General features: G+C 50.1%; 1 protein-coding gene across 2 annotated transcripts in view; it reads right to left on the bottom strand.

Annotated features, from left to right (window-relative positions):
- The window catches only part of IFT88 (intraflagellar transport 88), a 473,307-nt gene that overhangs the window by 154,273 nt on the left and 296,601 nt on the right, over window positions 1-22,433 (bottom strand). For both annotated transcript variants that reach the window (XM_078657075.1, XM_078657076.1), the window contains exon 21: window positions 10,815-10,867. In XM_078657075.1, coding sequence (XP_078513201.1) covers window positions 10,815-10,867 — 53 coding nt within the window. The remainder of the gene's footprint in view (window positions 1-10,814; window positions 10,868-22,433) is intronic.

Raw genomic sequence — 22,433 nt, 5'->3', positions numbered from 1 at the left:
TTGGCATTCAAAAGACCACTCTCTGCTGGACCTGCTCCAGATCGTAAGCTGTGCGCCTGGCATCCTAAGACTTGGAACCCTGCAAACTCATCTGAGGAGTGCCTCAAAATTTATCGCTCAGCCCCACCCTCTTCAAAGCATACATGATCCCTCTAGCCACTATCATCCGTCCATACATAAACACCCTCTCCTAAGCAGATGGCACACAACTCATACTCTACCGCTCAGACAAGACCTCTAACACAAGAAAAAACTTCACAGTTTGCATGACTGATGTCGCTAACTGGATGAAAGCCAACTGTCTCAACTGCAACACTGACAAGACAGAACCAGTAAACACCTCACAACAGGACTCAAACTGGTGGCCGCCCAAACTCAGACCCACATCAACATCCAGAACTCGTGCCAAAAAGCTCAGAATAATCTCTGACAACAAACTGGACATGGCTGCACAAGACAATGCTGTTGCTGCATCCTGCTTCCACACCCTGAAGATGTAGATGAAGATCTTCAATTGGATCCCAAGCAACACTAGAAAAACTGTCAATAACACCCTAGTCACCAGAAAGCTGGACTATGAGAACCCCCTCTATACCATGGATACTCACAAACATTTTCTCAGCGGCCAAAATGTACAGTTTGGAGTGTGCCCGAGGGCCGCATCGATGCCGTGGCATCACCAAGGAGTCGGGTAGGGTAGGGTAGAAAAACACACATTTCAAAAGATACTAGGAAATTTTTATTTTAAAGTCTTTTTTGCACTTTTTGGTGCAGGTAATACTATACTGTGTGTAGCTTTTATTTATTTTTTAAATTGGGTAGGCTATGTAATACTGTGTGCAATGCATTTTTAAATGAATGACTTGCATATTCACAGTGCTTACTGTCACAGGAAGGGACCTCTGAGCATTAATAATGCACATCACTTTTCAACAGTGAGCCAATCACTATGCATCTCAGTTACCCTGCAGGCATACACATAAACATGTGAATTCTGAAGTGATGGCACTACGTAACTCAGCTTTCCTGCCAAAAACATGCATTTCCAAAGATTAGTTTTACTTGCACTCATTTTTTTGTTTATCGTGTTTGCATGATATTTTATATTCAGGTACATGTAAACTAAAAGACCAACAGAACAGTTACAGAATATAGTGTACTTTTTAACTACCTCTCCACCACCCCTCCCCCACCCACCCTGCCATTGTAATCATAGCCACATTTTCCATAATTTTCTTTAAGCACTTACACAGTTCTCTTATCTAAGGTTTCACCAATAAACAGGGCTGCCTTGTTGAAAGCATATGCTACAATGGCTCTAAAAATAAAGCCCATAACCAAAAGTGCACACAAACTTGCCTTTGCAACATAGTTTTTTGATTCCAAGCTTTGTTTCTACAGTTATTTATGCTTGTTCCATGAGTAGGACAGTAGTGCTCATAAAACAAGCTGAACTAACTATAGAAACAAAACCAAGAACGACATTACGAAGTTGATCGGCTACCAGAAAAAGCCAACAACTAATCTGGAGCAGTTTGCTTTCTAGGTTTACCAGGCGTTCCAGAAGATCGGAGGGCTGAGAGGAAAGGCCTGCCACTGGCAGCCCAAAGGCTATACTTTGAGTACCACTGCTCTACAACAAACAGCTCACTAGAAGACAACAACCCAACCAGAACTCGGTAGTCAGACTCATCCTCAACCTCCCACACAGAACTCACATTACACTACACCGAACGGAACTACACTGGTTTCCGATACATAAACACACTCAATTCAAACTCCTCATAAACACAATCTTAGGTCCCACCTACCAGAACAGCTGCATCTTCTTCAATCAACTACCCAGAGATCTCTGATATGCAGGACTCCTACTAACACAAATGCCTCGCATTCTCAGAACCAGATGAGGAGGATGAGCATTTTTTTTACCTTGCTACTAAAGAATGGAACAACCTCTCACTTCTGCCTCCTCCTCTCTTCTTGAATTCCCCAAGAAGCTGAAGACCTGGCTTTTCAATCAACCAACCTGCCATAGGCAGGTCTAGGCACGCGCACACACACATGCTCAGAGCCAGAATACCCTTGCTGGGGATAGTGTGCTTTAAAAATATACATAATGCCCGGACAGTTGATCAGTCGGTACTGGTAACCCACCGGAATATAATCGCTTGAATCTAGAGTTTCCCCAAGCCCACGAGGCTGGTGCAGAATCTTGCATCTCTACAAGTCCCTTGATTCACATTGTTTACTTTTAGGTGAGTCCCCAGGACGAGAGTGACCAGAAGGTCGCCAGGATGGCCCGGTGAGAACTGGTCACCACCTGCGCATTATATAACTTAAGTACCTACATATGTCCTATCTTACTCCTACGCACCTATGGAGAATGGGCATACTTCCCTCATCTGCTATGGGAAGTGTCTGGGTTATATGCATCCTGCAAATCTTGTAAGGTTATAGAAAACTCCTCTTTACCGTATCGTAACTATACAGGTATTTAAATATACTACTAAAGCCATATCCTCTATTACCTTTTCTATAGCTCCTCACTGTTCTTCTACCATGCTGCTTCTCAATGACCTAATTTTCTCTTACCTTAAGTGAACTGTGGCTTTCATGTTACCAATTTTTTGCATCTTTTCCTCTTATGCCTCTTACCAGCCTTGAAGCTTTCATGCTATTGAACTTAAGAAAATCTTTTAAGGATCCCACTATGATATTCAAGGTGGGTGGTTAAAAATCATGGTTACTGTAATCTATTTTCTAACTATGTGGATAATAGCCTATTCCCTCTTACAAATGAATAGGTACATCTGTTCTGGATCACTTGCTAACAACAGGGCAGCTAGACCTCTGTGGAGGACACTGTGATTTAACAAATTAAGGGCAGGGGACATCTAGAGTTGTCCTTATCCTAACTTCGCACCGCCACAGGCTGCTTCAAGAATTACTTGTTTTTGTAACAGTTAACGTTTGAACACCAGTAGTCAAAGTATTTTGTTTATAGCGAGTGTACACTTGGTTGAATTTGATTTACTGAAGTATTAATATGTATCGCAGCTTATGTTTTTTTTTAGCCTTGTGAAAATCCCATGTTGGGATGAAACACAAGAAGAAACAAGATTGAGCAAAATTTAAAACAAAACACAAAGATGGGAAAAACTATTGCTGTCTGCATGTATACTTAATTTTACAGTTTGTACAGACTAAGTGTGCTTTGCGATACTGGACAGGTGTGATAACGCACAAGTTACTACTTGTGTAACGATATATCTGTAAGAGACATTAGTTAGTATTAGATTCCTTACCTTAGAATATCCCCAGGCGTCAGACTGGATCCGGAATTTTTTGCGTAGCAGTACCCTTGCGCGTCGGTAGGCGTCGTCTGCGGCTCCGCGTCCGTCGTCGGCGTCGTGGGCGCCGTGATGACGTCGTCAGAGTACTTAGACCCCGCCTCCGCGTGCTGACGTCAGTTCTTAGACACACCTTTTCCGCGCCAGAAACGCAGAGCCATGTTAAAAACCAACACTGGTGCCATTGAAACTAGGGCCCTGAAAGGGAGTAACCCTAACCCTAGATATTGGTTCGCAGAACGGGGAGGATGGGTGGGCCGGTAAGGAATCTAATACTAACTAATGTCTCTTACAGATATATCGTTACACAAGTAGTAACTTGTGCATCTGAAAGAGACACGTTAGTATTAGATTCCTTACCTTCGAATAGATACCCCAGCAATACCAACCCCGGTGGTGGGTCTGCGAACCAATAATCACACCAGAAAGTCCTGGAGGACGGAACGGCCAAAGAAGCCATCCCTCCGGACTTGGCTGTCCAGGCAGTAGTGTCTTGCAAACGTGTGCAGCGATGCCCACGTAGCTGCCTGACAGATGTCTTGTAAGGGCACACGCCTGCCCAGGGCAGTGGTAGCCGCCGTTGCTCGGGTAGAATGAGCCCGCAGTCCAACCGGGGGCTCCTTCCTAGCCAAGGAGTAGCATGCCTGGATACACAGGATGATCCACCGGGAGATGGTCCTCTTGTGCACCGCTTTCCCCTTCTTAGCGCCCACGTAACCAACAAAGAGTTGGTCATCCACCCGGAACTGGCGTGTGCGATCCAAGTAGAATGAGAGCGCACGTTTTGGGTCCAGACGGTGGAGCCGCTCTTCCTCTTTAGAGGGATGCGGTGGCGGGAAGAAGGTTGGCAAGGTGATAGACTACCCGATGTGGAAGGCCATGACAACATTGGGCAGGAAATAAGGTTTGGTACGCAGCACCACTTTGTCCGGATGGACAGAAAGGAAAGGTGGAGTACAAGAAAGGGCCTGGAGCTCATTCACTCTCCTGGCAGAGGTGATGGCAACCAGGAAAGCAGTCTTCAAAGTCAGAAGGCGAAGAGGACAGTAGTGGAGTGGCTCAAAGGGAGCGCACATCAGAAACGTAAGAACCAGGTTCAAGTCCCACTGAGGCATCACAAACGGAACAGGAGGAAACGTGTGTGTGATGCCCTTAAGAAATCTGTTTACAATAGGGGACTTGAATAAAGAAGGTTGATCAGGCAGCCTGAGAAAGGCTGAAAGGGCAGAAAGGTAGCCCTTGATAGTGCCCAGAGCAGAGCCCTGCTGGGCAAGAGAAAGAAGGAAGAGAAGAACCTCAGAAAGAGGGGCATTGAGGGGATCCACAGCCTTTGCTGTGCACCATGCCACAAATCTGTTCCACCCGCAGGCGTATACCGACTTTGTGGAGGGACGCCTGGCTGCCAGAATGATGTTACAAACTTCAGGAGGCAAGTCAAATGGCCTCAACTGTCGCCGCTCAATCTCCAAGCATGGAGGTGGAGACTGGACAGGTTCGGGTGGAGGACCGTCCCCTGCTGCTGCGACAGAAGGTCCTCCTGAAGAGGCAGATGAACCGGGGGATCGACTGACAGACTGAGTAGCTCTGGATACCAGTACCTTCTCGCCCAGTCCGGAGCCACAAGGATGACTTGGGCCCGGTCGCGCTTGATCTTCTTCAGCACTCTGGGCAGAAGTGGTATAGGCGGAAAGGCGTACAACAGACCGCAACTCCACTCGCGACGAAAAGCGTCCCCGAGCGAGTGCTGACTTGGAAATTCCAACGCGCAGAACTGATGACATTGCGCGTTCTCTTCGGTGGCGAATAGATCTAACCAAGGCTCTCCCCATCGCTGAAAGAGGCCTTGCGCCACGTCCGAGTTCAGACGCCATTCGTGATCCATCATGCACTGACGGCTGAGCTCGTCCGCCTTGGCGTTCAGAGAACCCGCCAGGTGTTGAGCCACCAGGGTCACGCCCTGGCGTTCCAGCCATTGCCAAAGGCGAAGAGCCTCTTGACAAAGGGTCCACGACCCCACCCCGCCTTGTGTGTTGCAGTACCACATGGCGGTGGTGTTGTCCGTGAACACCTGCACTACACTCCCCCGGACAGAGGGGAGGAATGCCTTCAGTGCCAGACGAATCGCCCGGAGCTCCAACAGGTTGATGTGGAGCCGGGCCTCCGCCGGAGACCAGAGGCCTCTGATCTCCGCCTCTCCCATGTGGCCTCCCCTGGACGCGTCCGTCACAACTACGTGCTCCGGTTGGGGAAGGGAGAGGGATCTGCCGCTGACCCAATCGCGGTCCGTAAGCCACCACTGCAGCTGTCTCGCAGTGCCCTCCGAGATCAGGACGTAGTCGGATAGGTTGCCCTGATGCTGGGCCCACTGAAACTTCAGGTCCCACTGCAGAGCCCGCATCCGCCACCTGGCGTAATGCACCAGTAGGATGCAGGAGGCCATCAGCCCCAGAAGCCGCAGCGTCAACCTGACCGAAACCCGGGATAACGGCTAAAAGATGGGAATCAGAGCCTGAATATCCTGGACCCGCTGTTCGGGTGGATAAACCCGAAACCGCGCCGAGTCCAGAACCGCTCAGATGAAGAGGAGCTTCTGAGAGGGGCACAGGTGTGACTTCGGCACATTGATGGAGAACCCCAGCTGGTGCAGGAGGTCTGCCGTAGTCTGGAGGTGGCTGACGACTGTCTGGGGCGAGCCCGCCTTCAACAACCAGTCGTCGAGGTAGGGGAAGACTGAAACCCCTAACCTGCGCAGATGAGCTGCGACCACCGCCATCAGCTTTGTGAACACCCGTGGGGCGCTGGTAAGGCCGAAGGGGAGCACGGTAAACTGAAAGTGCTCGTGGCCAACCATGAACCGCAGGTAGCGCCGGTGGGCAGGCAGGACGGGGATATGAAAATAAGCGTCCTGCAAGTCCAACGCTACCATCCAGTCTCCTGGGTCCAGGGCAGCCAGGACCTGAGCCAGTGTCAGCATCTTGAACTTCTCCTTCCGGAGGAAGCCGTTGACGTTCCTTAGGTCCAAGATAGGGCGTAGGCCCCCTTTGCCCTTCTTGGGTACCAGAAAGTAGTGGGAGTAGCAACCACACCCTACTTCTGGCCCAGGAACGCGCTCGATGGCCCCCTTGGCCAAGAGGGCCGTAACTTCCTCCTGCAGAAGTCGCAAATGATCCCCCGATACACGGTGGTTCTGCGGTGGCATGGCTGGAGGAGTCGCCTCGAAGGGGAGGGAGTAGCCCCTTTGGACAATTTGCAGCACCCACCTGTCCGATGTGACAGTGCGCCAGTGGAGGTGGTGATGGCGAACCCTGCCCCCCGCTGGCGTCACATGGGCCTGAAAGCACAGACTAGGAGGGTTTTGAGGCGGATGCTGCGGGGGAAGGTGTGGACTGACCTCGCCGTTGCCCCCGACCGCCCGGACGGCGGTTCCCACAGCCGCCACCGCGTTAGGTATTGCCCTGCGGAGCGTGGCTGGCGGCGCGTGTGGGCGCACCCCTTCCGTGGCCACGAAAGGAGTGAAAAGCAGCCGATTGCTGGCGTGGGCCCGAGAGGCCCAAGGACTTGGCCGTAGCCCTGGAGTCCTTAAAGCGCTCAAGCGCATGGTCTGCTTTGTCGCCAAAGAGTCCATGAGCGTGTTCTGGACATCTGCCGAAAAGTTGGCGGACCTCAGCCAGGCGTGGCGTCTGACCGCCACCGTCGTTGCCATCGCTCTACCTAGCGAGTCGGTGGTATCCAGCCCACACCTGATGGAATATTTGGCTGCATCCCGGTCCTCCACAAGGGCTTGGCCGAGTTTGGCCCGTACCTCCAACGGACACTCTGGCAGCACTTCCGCGACCTTATCCCACACAGAGTGGGTGTAACGTCCCAAGAGGCAGGCGGTGTTGGAAGACCGCAGGCCCAGACTAAGGGATGAGAAGATCTTCTTCCCATACTGGTCATACCTCTTGGATTCCCTGTCCGGCGGGGCTGACGGGAACACGGTCTGGGAATTGGAGGCCTGGATGACCAGGCTCTTGGGGGTAGGGTGGGTGGACAGGAAACATGGGTCGCCCGGGGCTGGGCGGTGGCGTCTGGCCACGTTCCTATCTACGGGCGAACCCGTAGCGGGCTTGGACCAAGTGCCCAGAAGAACGTCGGTCAAGGCCTCATTAAAGGGCAGCAGAGGCTCGGCCGAGCTTGACTGCGGTTTTAGGACCTCAGTGAGGAGATTAGTCCTTACGGCCGCGACGGGGAGCTCAAGGCCCAAGGCCTTGGCAGCCCTCATCAGCACCACACTGTAGGTTGCCCCCTCCTCCGTAGCCACAGTAGGGGGGGAGACAAAACCAGTGTCTGGAGAGGTGTCCAGGCCACTGGCCTCCCCAAGGTCTCCTGTCCAGTCCTCATGAGACTGACACTCTCTGGTCAGAGGGTCCTCAGACCCCTCCCAGTCCTCCTCAGCACCCATCTCCTGAAACTCAGGGTCCCCCACCAATGGGGCCTGTTCATAGAAGTTAAACTCTCCAAACGACGTCTGGAGCGGCGCCCATCGGGCCGTCCCGACGCCGGAACAGGAACGAAGGTAGGACCGGGGACGGCGCCGCCCGAGGACGGCGCCGGAGGCGACACCTGAGGGTCCGACGCCAGGGAGGTCGTAAGGTCCACCGGCGACGATCCAGATCCCGAAGGAGGTCCAGCGGCGTCCCGCGGCGCCGGGCCCGAAGGCGTCGGCGGCGCTGGAACAACTGAACCCCTCGGCGCCGGGCCCGAAGGCGCCGGCGGCGTCGGGATAGCGGGAACCTGCGGCGCCGGGCCCGAAGGCGTCGGCGGCGTCGGAGCCGTAGCACCCGACGGCGTCGGGGCCGAACCCCCCGACCCGCTAGGGTTCCCAGATGGGTCCGCTGGGCCCGAAGGCGCCGCGGAGCCCGTCGGAGGAGAGAGTTTCCTCATGGCCATGAGGAAGCGCTCAACTTACTCCGGCGTGAGGAAGCGCTCAACTTACTCCGGCGTCGCGTTAAGCCCAGGGACCGTAGGGTATGGGGCTGGACGCGGTACCTGCGACTCCGTTGGAGCCGCGTGGGTGGTGTCACCCGAACCCCCGGCCGCATCGCACGAGCGTCGGGGTGAGTCCGCAGAGCGATGACGCCACTTGGACTTCTTGTGCCTCTTACCTGACGACGACTTCGACCCGGAGGTGTGCGGCCTACTCTCAGAGCTGTGGTGGCTCCGAGCCTGCGACCTGTCCCTCCACCTCCCATGGGACCGAGACCTCTCGCGGCGCGGGACCGACTGCCGGAGTTCGAGTCGACTGCGGGACCGCTCCCGCCTTGCTTTCGAATAGAGGGCCCGGCAGTCGGAGCAGGCCTTGTCGTCGTGATCGACGCCGAGACAAGTTAAACACCGTCGGTGAGGATCCGTGACCGACATCAGACGGTCGCAATCCTCACAGTGCTTAAAGCCGGGCATCCCTACGGCACCGTCGGAGTCGAAGACTCGAGAAAGGATCAAAAATTATCAAAAAGGTTAGTCAAAAAATGACTAGGGTTACTGCTTTTTCCAGATCTGCGCTTGCTGGCGCGGAAAAAAGAAGAACTAACGTCAGCACGCGGAGGCGGCGTCTAAGTACTCCGACGACGTCATCACGGCGCCCACGACGCCGACGACGGACACGGAGCCGCAGACGACGCCTACCGACGCGCAAGGGTACTGCTACGCAAAAATTTCCGGATCCAGTCTGACGCCTGGGGATATTCTAAGGTAAGGAATCTAATACTAACGTGTCTCTTTCAGATCCACTGTTACTATATGAGGCACTCCGATAACTAAGCCTTGGCAACAGGGTCCTGTGTAGGTTAAGTGCCACAAAGGAAAGAAATGAATCCCATTGACCCACTGAACATATTTAGTATCCTGTACTTTGCTTGAGTGCATTGTTATATACCCACTGTTGCCATCCTTGCTTTCGTAAAATTAAAGTTTTCTGGAATGTGCAAATGTACACTCAATAGTCTATACCATACTGTTTTTCAGAAAAATTAAACACCATGAATCTAATGAGCGAGCACTAGGATTTGTGGCACAGACTTCATTCTGGTGCCATTGGACAGACAACGTAAAACCCTCAATTATCACTTATTCCCCTGACTGATGTACAGTGTTCCAACTAGGTGTAGATAGATAATCCATATTTGAAAATCACAAACATATCACCCCTTAAGCTTTCTAGGCGCTGGGGGCTGTCGGGGAGATTAAGAGAGCTATTGCCCAGAGTCACCTGATGTGGAGCTGAGCAGTCGCCGGGGATCGAACTGTGATCCCCGGGCTCTGGAGTCAGCCGCTCTGGCCACTGTGCCACATCTCTGCATGCAACATACATACAGCTCTGATGAACATATGTGGCTTTGCTAAGCTCTCCAATATTTGCTGTAGAGCCGCCCCAGATTTAGAATATGCTTCATGCTTGGTGAGGGCTGGAGAGGTCAAATGCTCTTTCAATTTGATCATGAGTCGTACAATCTTTCACTTAACTTAGTCAGTTCAAACGGTGGCATAGTATAGATGGCATCGCCGACAACTCCACCAGTGCACCCCAAGTTGCTTAAGGGTGAACTCAGAGTTCTCTCCTAAAGCAGTTTCCCAAATGACTCCAGAAATGTCTCTGGTTGTCCTCATTGACCATAGAAGGAGTTTAGCCTCTCTCACTAAGACCAGGTTTTGCTCCAAGTCTGCAATCACTCTTTCTTCCCTGCTTGTTGGGTCAAATACCTCAGATGGGAATCCCCATCGGTGTAAAGAAGCAGCCTATTCCTCACTCTTGGAGGCTCGTCTGCTTTGTGGGTCAAACTTGCCAGATCCATCAACTTCCTTTCTTCTGAGTTGACCATTCAGCTCATGCTGTGGCAAGCCTCCAATATATCACTGTTGTCTTTCACACCAAACACCACTTACTGTAGTATTTGGTGTCAGTTTTTTCACATCACCTTCTTGCACTTGCTGCAACTCTGGAACACTGAAGGCATTTTTTACATATTTCAAGAAGCAAAAAATGAAAATGCAAAATAGAATTTGAACTGTTGGATGCAGACTGTTATTAGGATCCAATGTCCCAACACGTAGGTGCTGAAAATGGAACTGAAGAGTCAGAGCGAGTGGCACCTCTTTTGTACTAGCATGTTATTATAGTTATTGGTGTTGCAGGATACTCAAGTGATACCCTCTGGTTTCCTGCCCGCGTGTCAAAATTGTTCCTGGGTCCCACCATGAGGCTTCAATATTGTAAATAAAGAGTTTGCTGAAGAGATACCATCTCTTCTTATCAGATCTTCGCAGAACACCGCAAGGATGAAATTATTATTTTTGGCTTTTGCATTGTGCATGTAAAGATGTAAGTGCATAGAAGTATGTGGATGTAGAGAGAATCTATACAGATATGATCCTACAGAAATGTGAATATAAGTCTTTAAAAATGCGAAACGAGATGCAACATACCACTTCTCCTGTAACAACTAGCTACCATCAGCTGCCATTTCACCTGGGTGGGTCTGAGAAAAAAACAGCAGCATTATAATACAATAAGTCGAATATGAATAACAAAAAAATATGTATGAAACAAATAGTTTAATGAAGAAATCAACATTTGTAGAAATCAAAACACATGGTAGGGTCAAACAGAGGTATCTAGGACAATCTGAAAATCTCTTAAAAGGATTCTTTGTTGGTTATAATCCTGTAATATTGAGCAAATTAGATTTTATCACACACATTATGAATTGCATTACCCGTGTCCCATTACATACGTAGAGCGGAGAAAGAAAAAAGTAAAAGTACCACACGACTGAAGGCTAAAAGCAAAGGTACTTTTGTAAAAATATTTTTGGTATGTTTTTGCTTTTTTATATGTGCTTGTTATTCTTTTTTGTTTGGTTACCTTTCAATTGAACCCCCCCCCCATGCAACTGAAGACGCTTTAGTCAAGTGAAGAATAAACAACTGCAGTGGGTGTGGCTGGGACGCTGAACAAGAAAGCGGAAACACAAATAAGCTCCAGCCTACCAGCATCCTGATCGCACTGTCCACCCATGTCTGCAGTAACTGCAGGGAACATGTGAGAGGTGGATGCACCATAGGAATCACCATAATCAACGCACTCCTGTGTGGGCGGCCTGCGTCAACTTTGGTAGACAGTACTTGAATCCTGCCATTTGGAGCCGAAGGCCCCCTGGGTCTTTCTTCTCACTGTCTACACCTCTCAGGGGTACCTTGTTCCTGCAGTTTGGTTTACTCAAACTCAACAAAGCGACTGCATTCTGCCTTTACCCCCCCCCCATACCTGCTTTTGGTGTGGGTCTTTGTGATATTGCCAACACAACAAAATGATGGACTGAGTACTGAAACCTTTCAACCACTCACCCTCAGTCACAGATCTGGGTTGAATCCATTGCTCGTTTGCTCATTTCGCCACCCCAGCTTTGACACAGCTATTTGCAAATCAGTCTTGACCCTGATCCTCATGGGAACAGTCAAGCCCGAACTGCCAAGCCAGGTCCTCCCTGGAAACAAGCATCCTGAGGTCAATTTCGGGGTATCACCCTTCATCAGCCAGGCTAGCTTGAATCCAGTGGCACAGCGAGCAGGGTCTTTGTGCTATTGCCGCTGGATGTGCAGGTGGGGGCCACTTGTCCCTCTTTTGACCTGTTGACACCACCCAGGGCTGCGGGGGTCAATGGGCCCTGGCCAACAGTGCATGTCGGTTCTTCCGGCTGGCACTGCCCAATGACACATGTTGGATTTCATATTGTTTTCTTGCTCGCCACTTCCCACCAGAGAACCCAAAGCCACTTATCCCCTTTTCCCGATCTTTGGGCATTAGGTCAGGTTATGGCTCTGGATCCCTTGCTGCACTGGTCTACTCGAACCTCTGGCCCTTTCAGGCCTGGTGCCTTGTATTCTTCTTCCACGATGTAGCAACACAACATCCTCATCAGATGACTCATAAGAAAGGACATTTGAATATCAGTACAGAAAGGGTATGGTCTGGGTTGCTAAATTAAAAGAGGTTGGTGGTTAAATCTCTGATACAATCAAGTGTTAATTTGGGGTTGATACAAGAAACACACTTAGCCAGGAACCAGTGTCACTTTATTGGGAGGGAAAATACCATCACTTGCTTCAAGCAGGTTACATCAGCGATTCTAGGGTGGGTGGCAATACTACTAAGAAAGGCAGCAGGTGTATTGTACACAACACCTAATCATACCCACAAGGGTCTTATGCAACGGATGTTTGTTACTGGAATGGTGGGCATGACACTCTGATCTCAGTATACTTGCCTGTTTAGTTTCAGAAGCCTGTTCTGGAGAGGCTTTGATCACTGCAGATTCAGACGTCGGAAGGGAATCAGATACAGGGGAATGGGTGGATTTCAGTATCACATTGAATGAGAGGTAAGATGGACTTCCCTAAGGGAACCCTCTGGCTTCTGGAAAGTCAATTAGATTGACTAGCTTTGGAGCCACAATGGGACTTGTGAAAGTTTGGTGTAGGAAACTTTCGCTTGAACAACTTTCCTACTCAGGAGCCACTGCTCCTATCTGATGCCTGACAACTTTATCCCCACTGCTCTTTGACCGAATTATAGAACCCCTAGCTTGCTAGATCCCTGGAGACCTCTCGAGTAGTTACTTATAATAGTCTGATAATTTGAATGACTATATCATGCTATTTGTGTATAATATATCGGGATCTCCGTTGGACCCGGCTCCTCCTGCTGTATCGATGAAAGGGAAAATGCAATTTACCCAGTTAAAGAACCCATTGTTAGATCCTGCAATATTAGTAAATGACAGCCTAATATCTCTATTTCCAGGTATTAGTAAAATACTTGAAAAATGTGTTAATAGCCACCTCTCATAATTTTTAGAGAATCATAAGATATCGCACCCCACTCAAACAGAAATCCATCCTGGAAGCAGTAAGAAAACAGCACTTTCAGCCATTATGGAAGTGGTGAAAAAAAATCTTTGATCAAGCCAGATCGGCCACAGTCATATTACTAGATCTTAGCGCATCCTTTGAAACTGAGTCTCACCAAATTCTAGTACGGAGCCTAGAAGAGGTTGGAATTACGAGCCCAGCCTGAAATGGCGTGCCTCCTTTCTGAACGAAAGACGCTTCCAAGTTTACGAGGAACCTTTTTATTCAAAATCATACCCTCTAAAGTGTTGGGGGCCTCAGCGGAACCTCGCTAAGTTTGACGCTATTTAATCTGTATGTTCACCCGCTGGCAAAGATTGCATATGCACATGGGTTTTCAATGGTGTCATATGCACAAACACGTAGATTGCTTACCCCGGATGCAGCGGCAGTCTCTAATCAGCTAAATGTTTGCTTAAAGGATGTTGCAGAATGGATGTCCCCAAGCTGCCTAAAATTACATGGTGACAAAATTGAAGTGCTAATAGTTGGTAACACCCTACTAGCTGGAACGATTCATGCTGACTTAACTCTGTAGGGGATATTCCAATTCCTAAATCACCAATACAAAGTTTGTGGATTTGGATTGACAGCAAGCTCTCCCTGGAGGTCCAGCATAGGAAGCTAGCTGCAAGCTGCTTTGGTCTATTTAGGACACTTAGGAAACTGCTGGATTTGCTACCCATCTCAACATGGAGAGTGGCGTTGCAAGGATTAGTGTTATAATGATTGGACTGTAGTATCTCGCTTAACCTTGGGAGTCCTCAATTTGTTATCAAAAGACTACAAGTGATGCAAAATGCAGCAGCTCGGATACTGCTGAACTTGCCTAGACATCATGATGTTTCTAGTGCACTAGCCTCTTAACATTGATTGCCTGTATTCAGGAGGGTACAGTTCAAGGCTATTTGTATATCCCATTGGGCTTTGCACAACAAGGGCCCCCAGCTCTACGAGCACTTGGTCGATCCTTGTATTTCAAGAAGATCGTTACGATCCTCTGCATTAAGGCTATTGAAAATCCCTAAGATCAAGAAAGCAAGGAGTGGAGGATGATCTTTTGCCTATTTGGCTCCTAAATAATGGAATGTGCTACCTTTAGTTTCAGGGGCGGTTTCTCAGTAAGGGCGCTGGGGCGGAGCCCCCTTTGCTTTCACCCCTCCTCCTCTTCATTGACAAGTTTTAGACCATTGTAGAGTTGCGCTCTAGTTCACGCGCGCTACGTCATGACGTAGCGTGCGAGGACGAGATTTTGGGAGCGCCTGCCCATGCGCGAGCAGACGCGCGTGCGACGGGAGAAACCTCGGAGAACGTCGGACGCCCGGCGCTCTCCCGCAAATGCAAATAAAGTTAAGAATGGTTCCACCATAACATCCTGGCTCCTGTGTGATTATTGCAAGAGAACAGCACAACTTTACAGTGGCGATGAGGGCGGGATGCCCGTAAATAACAAAAGAACAGCAAGAAAGACCAGCAGGACCAGCAAAAGCACAGGAAGGCACAGGCACCAGCTAGAGGCCCACCACGAGGAGCTACAGGAAGGCATACAGGAACCACAGTAAGACAGCACAGCGGGGGAGCGTGGCAGAGGCACGAGGAAAGGAGGAGAATAGCACCCACACATCAAGGTACCAGAGGCAGTGGCGCAGTACAGTAAGAAGTCACGGCAAAGAAATACCAGCACCCCACAGAGGCCCTGGCGGAGCTAGCAAGACACAAAGAAGGGGGCGCAGAAGGGCCCCGACCGAACCAAGCGCAAGGCGACGGTGCGAACGTGCCAGGCAGCCCGGGAGGTCCAGGGGCGGAACCAGAAAGACACAATGAGCGCGCAGGCGTCTTCACTCACGACGCCGATCCCGTTTTTGCCGAAGCCTGGAGAGCCTCAAATGAAGTGGGAGGACTGGAGAGAGTACTTCACGAACTACATTGAAGCCCTAGAAGACGAGAATGGGGAGGCCATCCCCAGCGCAAGGAAGAGGAGGATACTCCTGCACAACCTAGGCCCAGAAGGGATAAGGGTCTTTCAGAATCTTGTACCCACGCCCAGACCAAATGCAGACGACGACGTATTTAGGCACGCTATAGAAGATCTCAACAACCACTACCGTCCAGCAGTGTGCACTTCTATCGACCGTTACAATTTCCAGCAGAGGAAACAAGAAGCCGGCGAATCCATAGATGACGACGTCGCAGCGTTGAGGAAGTTGGCGATAACGTGTAAGTTTGGCGTTCTGCACGACTAATTCATAAAAGATCAGATAGTCATGCACACCACCAACAAGACAGTACAAGACAAATTGTGGGTAAACGGAGAGGCTTCGCTTAAGGAAGTAATAGCCATGGTGAAAAAAGCAGAGTTGTTGAAACGGTGTGCTGATGCAGCGAAAAGAGAATCTGCCCAGAGGCCCATGGTGGACAAGGTAGACGACGCAGAACCACCAGGAAGGAGCAAAACCACGACGACAGAAGGTAAAGGGCCAAACAAGTGGATGGGGAAACCAGGACAACAGTGGAAGCAGAACGCTACCACAGACGAGAAAATATCCCTCTACGCAGACAATGTCCTTCTGTATGTTACACACCCGGACACAACGATACCGGTATTATTTGAGGAACTGGCCAGATATGGTGCCCGGGCAGGATACCAGATTAACTGGCAAAAATCAGTTCTCTATGATCCGAGGGGGGGAGAAGGCTGGCCCACTCTCCCAGAGAGACTCCAGACGACTAGAGAGGGTTTTATGTACTTAGGGGTATTTGTGACGAATGACAGCTCCCTCTCCTATGATAGGAACATTAGACGAATACTGACCAATTTCACGGAAGACGCGGCGCGGTGGAGACTACTCCCGCTGACATTATTAGGCCGAGCTGCCATGTTCAAGATGATCTCGCTCCGGAGATTTTTGTACGCCTTCCAGAATGAGTACTTCCCCCTCCGGAGACGGGTCTTCCAAGACATTCATGCGGAACTGCGGACATTCCTATGGTTGGGGAAGCAACCCCGGGTCGCGCTGACTACCCTGCAGAGGCATCAATATGACGGGGGAATCTCGCTGCCTAACATAGAGGCATACTATTGGGCGGAACACCTGACACCCATAAATGAATGGATCCATGCCCCGGCCCTTCACCCTACATATGCGTTAGAGCGACATACCATGGATAAACACACTTGCATACACTTCCTATACGGAGGCAAGGGGAGGGATAGGCTGCTCCCGGCCACGAGAGTCACACTGGGGGTTTGGATAAGGGCGACAAAGGCCATAGGGTGGGACAGTAAACTGACACAACAAACCCCACTGTGGAAATGTGCCTGGCTGAAGGAATTGAATAAGTTAAAGGGTTTCCTGAGCTGGGATGCAATAGGTATATCGACACTAGGAGACGTGATGAAGAGGGGGGAATTGCAGTCGTTCGCAGCACTGCGGAAGGAATACGGACTTAGCCACACGCAGTATTTTCGCTATACACAATTGGGGCACGCCTGGAGGGTGGAGAGGGAGCTGTCGAGGGCACTCCCGGAATATAATCCACTGGAGGGCCGCCTTCTACAAGAGCAGATCCCACACAGGGCAGTGTCCTTCACCTACAGGACCCTGATGAATAACTTGCCAAATGGGCTGGGGAAACTTCGGGCAGTCTGGGAGCGGGACGTAGGGACAATGGATGAAGTGGACTGGGGCAAGGACCTGATGCACCCCCGAGAAGTGGCAATCAAATCTTGCCTTAGACTTATTCAATACAAAATACTTCACAGAGCATACTTTAACAGAGCGAAATTGCATACCATAGGAGGGCATCGGACCCCTGCTGTATACGGTGTGGTTTTGAGAGGGGAGATTTCTTTCATACTATTTGGTCCTGCCCGCATATACAGGTTTTCTGGGGAGAGGTGCTCCGAGAACTGGGTGAGGTACTGGAGATAGCCTTTCAGTCTGACCCTAAATTGGTCCTCCTTGGCATGACGAATGTGGTAGATGTAAATCGCCCCCAACTAATCTTCCTAGTGCTGGCCTTGGTGGTGGCTAAGAGGGACGTAGCCAGGAAGTGAGGGGCCCCAGAGCGCCCGCAGTTGGAGGAGTGGCGCAGGGGCATGGACCTGTATATGGCCGCAGAGAGAGTCACGTACAAGGCAAGAGGGTGCCCCAAAACGTTTGGGAGGGTATGGGGGAAGTGGCGTCGGTATCATGGATTGGATGGAGGACTCTAAACCGAATAAAGAGGGGGGGATCTGAAGCTGGGAGGGGACTGGGTCGTTAGCCGTTAGCTGGAACTCTGCCCTCCTTGGGACTAGATTAGATACAGTGAGTGTACTGGTAGTTATGGATGTCAGTGTAAGGGATTCAAGGGTGCTCGAGGGAGGTGGGGGTCTCCGGGGGGGGGGGGGATGTGCTGAGTAATGATGACATGCTTGTTTTTTGGTTATACACTGATTATTCAATAAAAATATTTTTTTTAAAACAAAAACAGTGGAAGCAGAACAAAGAAAGCAAGTCCACGTGCTACAGATGTGGGAGCCATTCCCATGCATCCCAAGACAAACGTTGTCCAGCGTTCAGGGCGAAATGCATGTTCTGTGGCATAGTAGGCCACTACCAAAAGGTATGTCGCCGCAAAATGAGAAGACCCACAGTGAAGTATGTGGCGCAGGATCAGCAGGAGGAAGAAGAAGACCTGGACGAAGAAGACAACGTACTATGCGTGGAAGGGCAAGTACTGGGCATTGACTGTAAGCGTTCCCGCAAACCACAATGCGACATGGTGATAGGGGGAGTGAAGATCAAGATAGTAGTAGACTCGGGATCCCCGTACACCATCGTCCAAAGAGCAGTGTGGAACGAAGAATTCAAACCCAGCTTGGGCCCAAGACTGGAACCACGCGACATACGACCGGTGACGTACACGGGCGAACCCATTTCGATGGTCGGATACAGAGCTCTAACCTTCGAATTCAGAGGAAGGAGCGCAGAGTGCAAATTGTATGTGGCTGAGAAGGGCCTATCAGTCCTTGGATGGATGGACCAAGGTGACCTAGGGATTCAATTGGACTCCGGGGGAGACACACAAGTGCTGATGACCGCCCCAGAGAGATGGCCGGACTTGGAGAAGATGAAGAGCGAGTTTCCAAAAGTGTTTGGCGGGAAGGTCGGCAAGCTGGAGAAGTTCACACATCGGATAGTACTTAAGGAGAACTCCAAACCAATATCCCACAAAGTAAGAAACCTGCCCCTAGCAGTGAGTGAAGCAGTTCAGCAGGAGCTGCGCAGACTAGAAGAGAATGGAATCATCAAGCCAATAAATAGCTCGGAGTGGCTGGCGCCCTTGTTGGGAGCAATGAAACCGAATTACAAGGTTCGTCTCTGTGTGGACCTTCAAGAACTGAACAAATGCATAATCGTGGAAACATTCACACTACCTCGCATAGAAGAGATGCTGGCCAAGACGAGGGGAGTGAAGTGGTTCTCTACCATTGATCTCACTTCCGCCTATCATCAGATAGCTCTACATCCAGCAAGCCGGAAGCTGACATCATTCATAACACCCTTCGGATGCTATCAGTTCCGCAGAATGCCCTTTGGTCTTGCTTCTGCAGCAGCAATTTTTCAGAAACTAATGCACAGTCTCTTTAAAGACATCGAGGGTATCCAGTACTTCCGAGACGATATACTGGTGATGGGGAAAGACCGGAAGGATCATGATAAAAAGCTAGACACGGTACTTCAAGTCCTAGAGAGCAATGGCCTGACAGCGGAATGGGAGAAGTGCCGACTTGGAATGACGTTGGTCACATACTTGGGGCACGAGATCGGAGAACACGGCATCACTCCCATACGAGAAAATGTGAAGGCAATTTGCGACACCATGGCCCCAACCAACAAAGAAGAAGTTAGATCCTTCCTCGGAATGGCTGAGTATTACAGCAAATTTGTACAACACTTTGCCACCAAGACGCGCTCCCTGAGACATCTAATAAGGGACAGAAGAGACACAAAAGGAATTTGATGCCTTGAAGAATGACATTAGTCAAGCTATACCGCTACATGGATACGACCCCCTAGGACAGTCGGTATTGACGACGGACGCCTGCGAGAAAGGACTGGGAGCAGTCCTCATGCAAGAGAGGAAGGACGGAACGATGGAGACCCTCAGTTTCGCCTCAAGATCCCTATCGCCCACGGAACAGAAATTTAGCGTGATCGAGAAAGAAATGCTGGCAGTGGTGTGGACCATGGGGAAGTTCCGCCAATTCCTATGAAGCACAAGGTTCCAACTTAAGACTGACCACAAGCCATTGGTCAAAGTACTCACCTCGAGTGGGCATGCGAGCGCCACGCATTGCCAATATGACCTTGAAATTGCTAGAGTACCGGTAAGACGTGGAATACATACCAGGAACACGAAACAAAGTGGCAGACTACTTCAGTAGAGCTTCAGCAATGGAAAGAGCTCCTCACATAACAGCAGAGAACGAGGAGATGGTAGCAGTGATGGAAGACCAAGAACGGGTGATAAGCAATCAGGAGTGGACCCAAGCGTATGAAGAAGACAAGGACATCAGTCAGGTCAAGGAGTGCATAATACACGGATGGCCAGAAAAGAAACGCTTGCGAGAAGCTCTCAGGAAGTTGTATGAAGTCAGAGTGGAACTGTCAGTGGGAGACAATGGAATATTCTTGTACAGAGGTGACAAAGTAGGTACCCCGACAACGCTGGTCCCTCACCTGTTGGCGATACTGCATGAAGGACATCTGGGAATCGTGAAGACCAAGCTGAGGACGAAACAGATGTACTGGTGGCCAGGAGTGGACATCCAAGTGGAAAGGCACGTGAGGGAGTGTGTGATCAATGTCAAAGGGCAGACAAAACGCTAAAACTCTTAAGGCCGGCCTTGGGGAAGTTCGCCAACCCGTGTAACCCATGGGAAGAAGTGTCCGTCGACATTCTGGGACCAGTGCTTGACACCCAAGGAACGCCTAAATATCTTCGCGTCCTTGTTGACAAGTACTCGAAATGGCCGGAGGCGCACATACAGGAAGAGATGGATGCAGAAACAGTGCTCCGGTTCCTCACTTCCGTCTTCCTCAGAGAAGGTATTCCTAGATCCATTCTGAGCGACAATGGACCGCAATTTACCTCGGAGAAGTGGTATAAGTATGCCGAGAGGAAAGGGATCAAAATCAAGCACCCTTCGAGTAATGGACAGGTGGAGCGGTTCAATAGAGTCATAATGGAATCCATCCAAGCCGCCATCACGATGGGCAAGGATTGGGAGAAAGAAGTCCAAAGTATGATGTGGGCCTACCGCACCACTCCCACCAGCACAGGGTATAGCCCTTTCCAAATCCTGAGAGGGCGACACCCCTTCACCAAGGACAACTTAGCATGGAGGGAGAAGACAATCACAAGCAAGTGGTCTCCAGCAGTGGTGCAGCACAATCTAGAGAAAGCCCAAAGGATATATACCGAACACTACAACCAGAGGAGAAACGTGAAGGAAACAGCCCTTGAGAGAGGAGAATGGGTGAGAGTCAAATTGGCCGTGCTAAGAAAAAAAGGAGACAGTAAATACAGTCAACCACTACAAGTGAAAGAAGTGTATGATAGACCAGCACTGCTCAATGACGGAAATGTGTGGTCCCAGGACCGCATGTCTAAATGCAATAAGATCCTACAATGGTCCCATGAGGAAAATGGGAGGACACAACAAGACCAAAGCCTACGAGAGAATGGAGAAAGTAACCCAGGAGCAGAAGGAAACCATGAAGAGCTGGGAGACCAGGGAATGCCTGAGGTGGAGAAACAACCTGGAGCGAAGAGTGTGACCCCGAGGAAAGAAGAGCCGGGTACCCCGAGAGATAAAGAGGTGAGCCATGCAGAGAACAGCACCGGGGAAGCCCTCTCTACTCCGGTAAGACGCACACGAGCAGGCAGAGTGGTGGTAAGGCCCACCCGCTTTCGAGACTTTGAACTGGGGGGAAGCTAGCAGCCTTGGGACGTTGAAAGAGTATTGTTTTCTGAGGGAGATATGTAGAGATGCGGTCTAGTTCACGCGCACTACGTCATGACGTAGCGCGCGAGGACGAGATTTTGGGAGTGCCTGCCCATGCGCGAGCAGATGCGCGAATGATGGGAGAAACCTCGGAGAACGCCGGACGCCCGGCGCTCTCCCGCAAATGCAAATAAAGTTAAGAAAGGTTCCACCATAACATCCTGACTCCTGTGTGATTATTGCAAGAGAACAGCACAACTTTACAACCATCCATTTAAATCTGCTTTTAAAATGTTTTTTTATGTAAAGACATCTTTCTTGAGATCTGTGATTACTCTCACAATCCCACACTGCCAGCGAGTCAGCGAGCTGATGCATTCAGTAAACCTGCTGCCTGTGGGCGGGTCCATAGGCTACAGTATTTGCCGGGCTGATGAGCTCAAAGCCCTGAGGCTTGTGAGGTCATCAGCTCGGCAAAGACATAGCCTTAATGATCAATCTCCACCCACTGATGACGTGGGGATGAAATTTCCCCCGGGCGTTTTAGCCTGAAGCCCTGATTCACAGGGGCTTCACGTCAGTCAGGGAGTGGAGAGGAGGGTCATCCCACCTTTTCTCAACTCGTCACAGGGGGGTGGGTTCCATCCTGTGAGGAGTTGGGAAAGGATGCAGCCTGGTGGTAAGCTGAAAAATCGAGTCTGCGCAGTTTATTACACACTGCGTAGACTCGAGGTGTCTTACCGCGCCCCCAATAATTCCACGACAGTGTGAGCGCCATTCTTTTGAGCTCCAGTTCCGGTGACTGCAGGGTTGTGTCGATGTCACCTAAAAGCTTTCCTGAGCAGTGATAGTCCCGAACGTTCGAAGATAGCAAGAGAAATAAGTAAGCAAAAAAAATGCCTAGCAGGCATTGCTGAAGGCACTTGCTCGTTGCATTCGCTCTAATTCAGTAAAAAGAATCACGGAAACAAACCATAATCCTCCGACAGCCTTTATTTATTTTATTTTTTATTTGTATTTTTATATAGCCCGGACTTTACTCGAAGGTGTCAGAGCGCTTCACAACAGGAACAGTACTAATACATGAGGAGAAGATTACAAGTGAACAAATTACAAAAGCAAACATTAAGTTACATGAG

Source organism: Lissotriton helveticus, chromosome 8 (assembly GCF_964261635.1).
Source record: "Lissotriton helveticus chromosome 8, aLisHel1.1, whole genome shotgun sequence".
Lineage (NCBI taxonomy): Eukaryota > Metazoa > Chordata > Amphibia > Caudata > Salamandridae > Lissotriton > Lissotriton helveticus.
The sequence above is the reverse complement of the archived record's forward strand: the minus strand, read 5'-3'. Positions and strand labels throughout refer to the sequence as shown.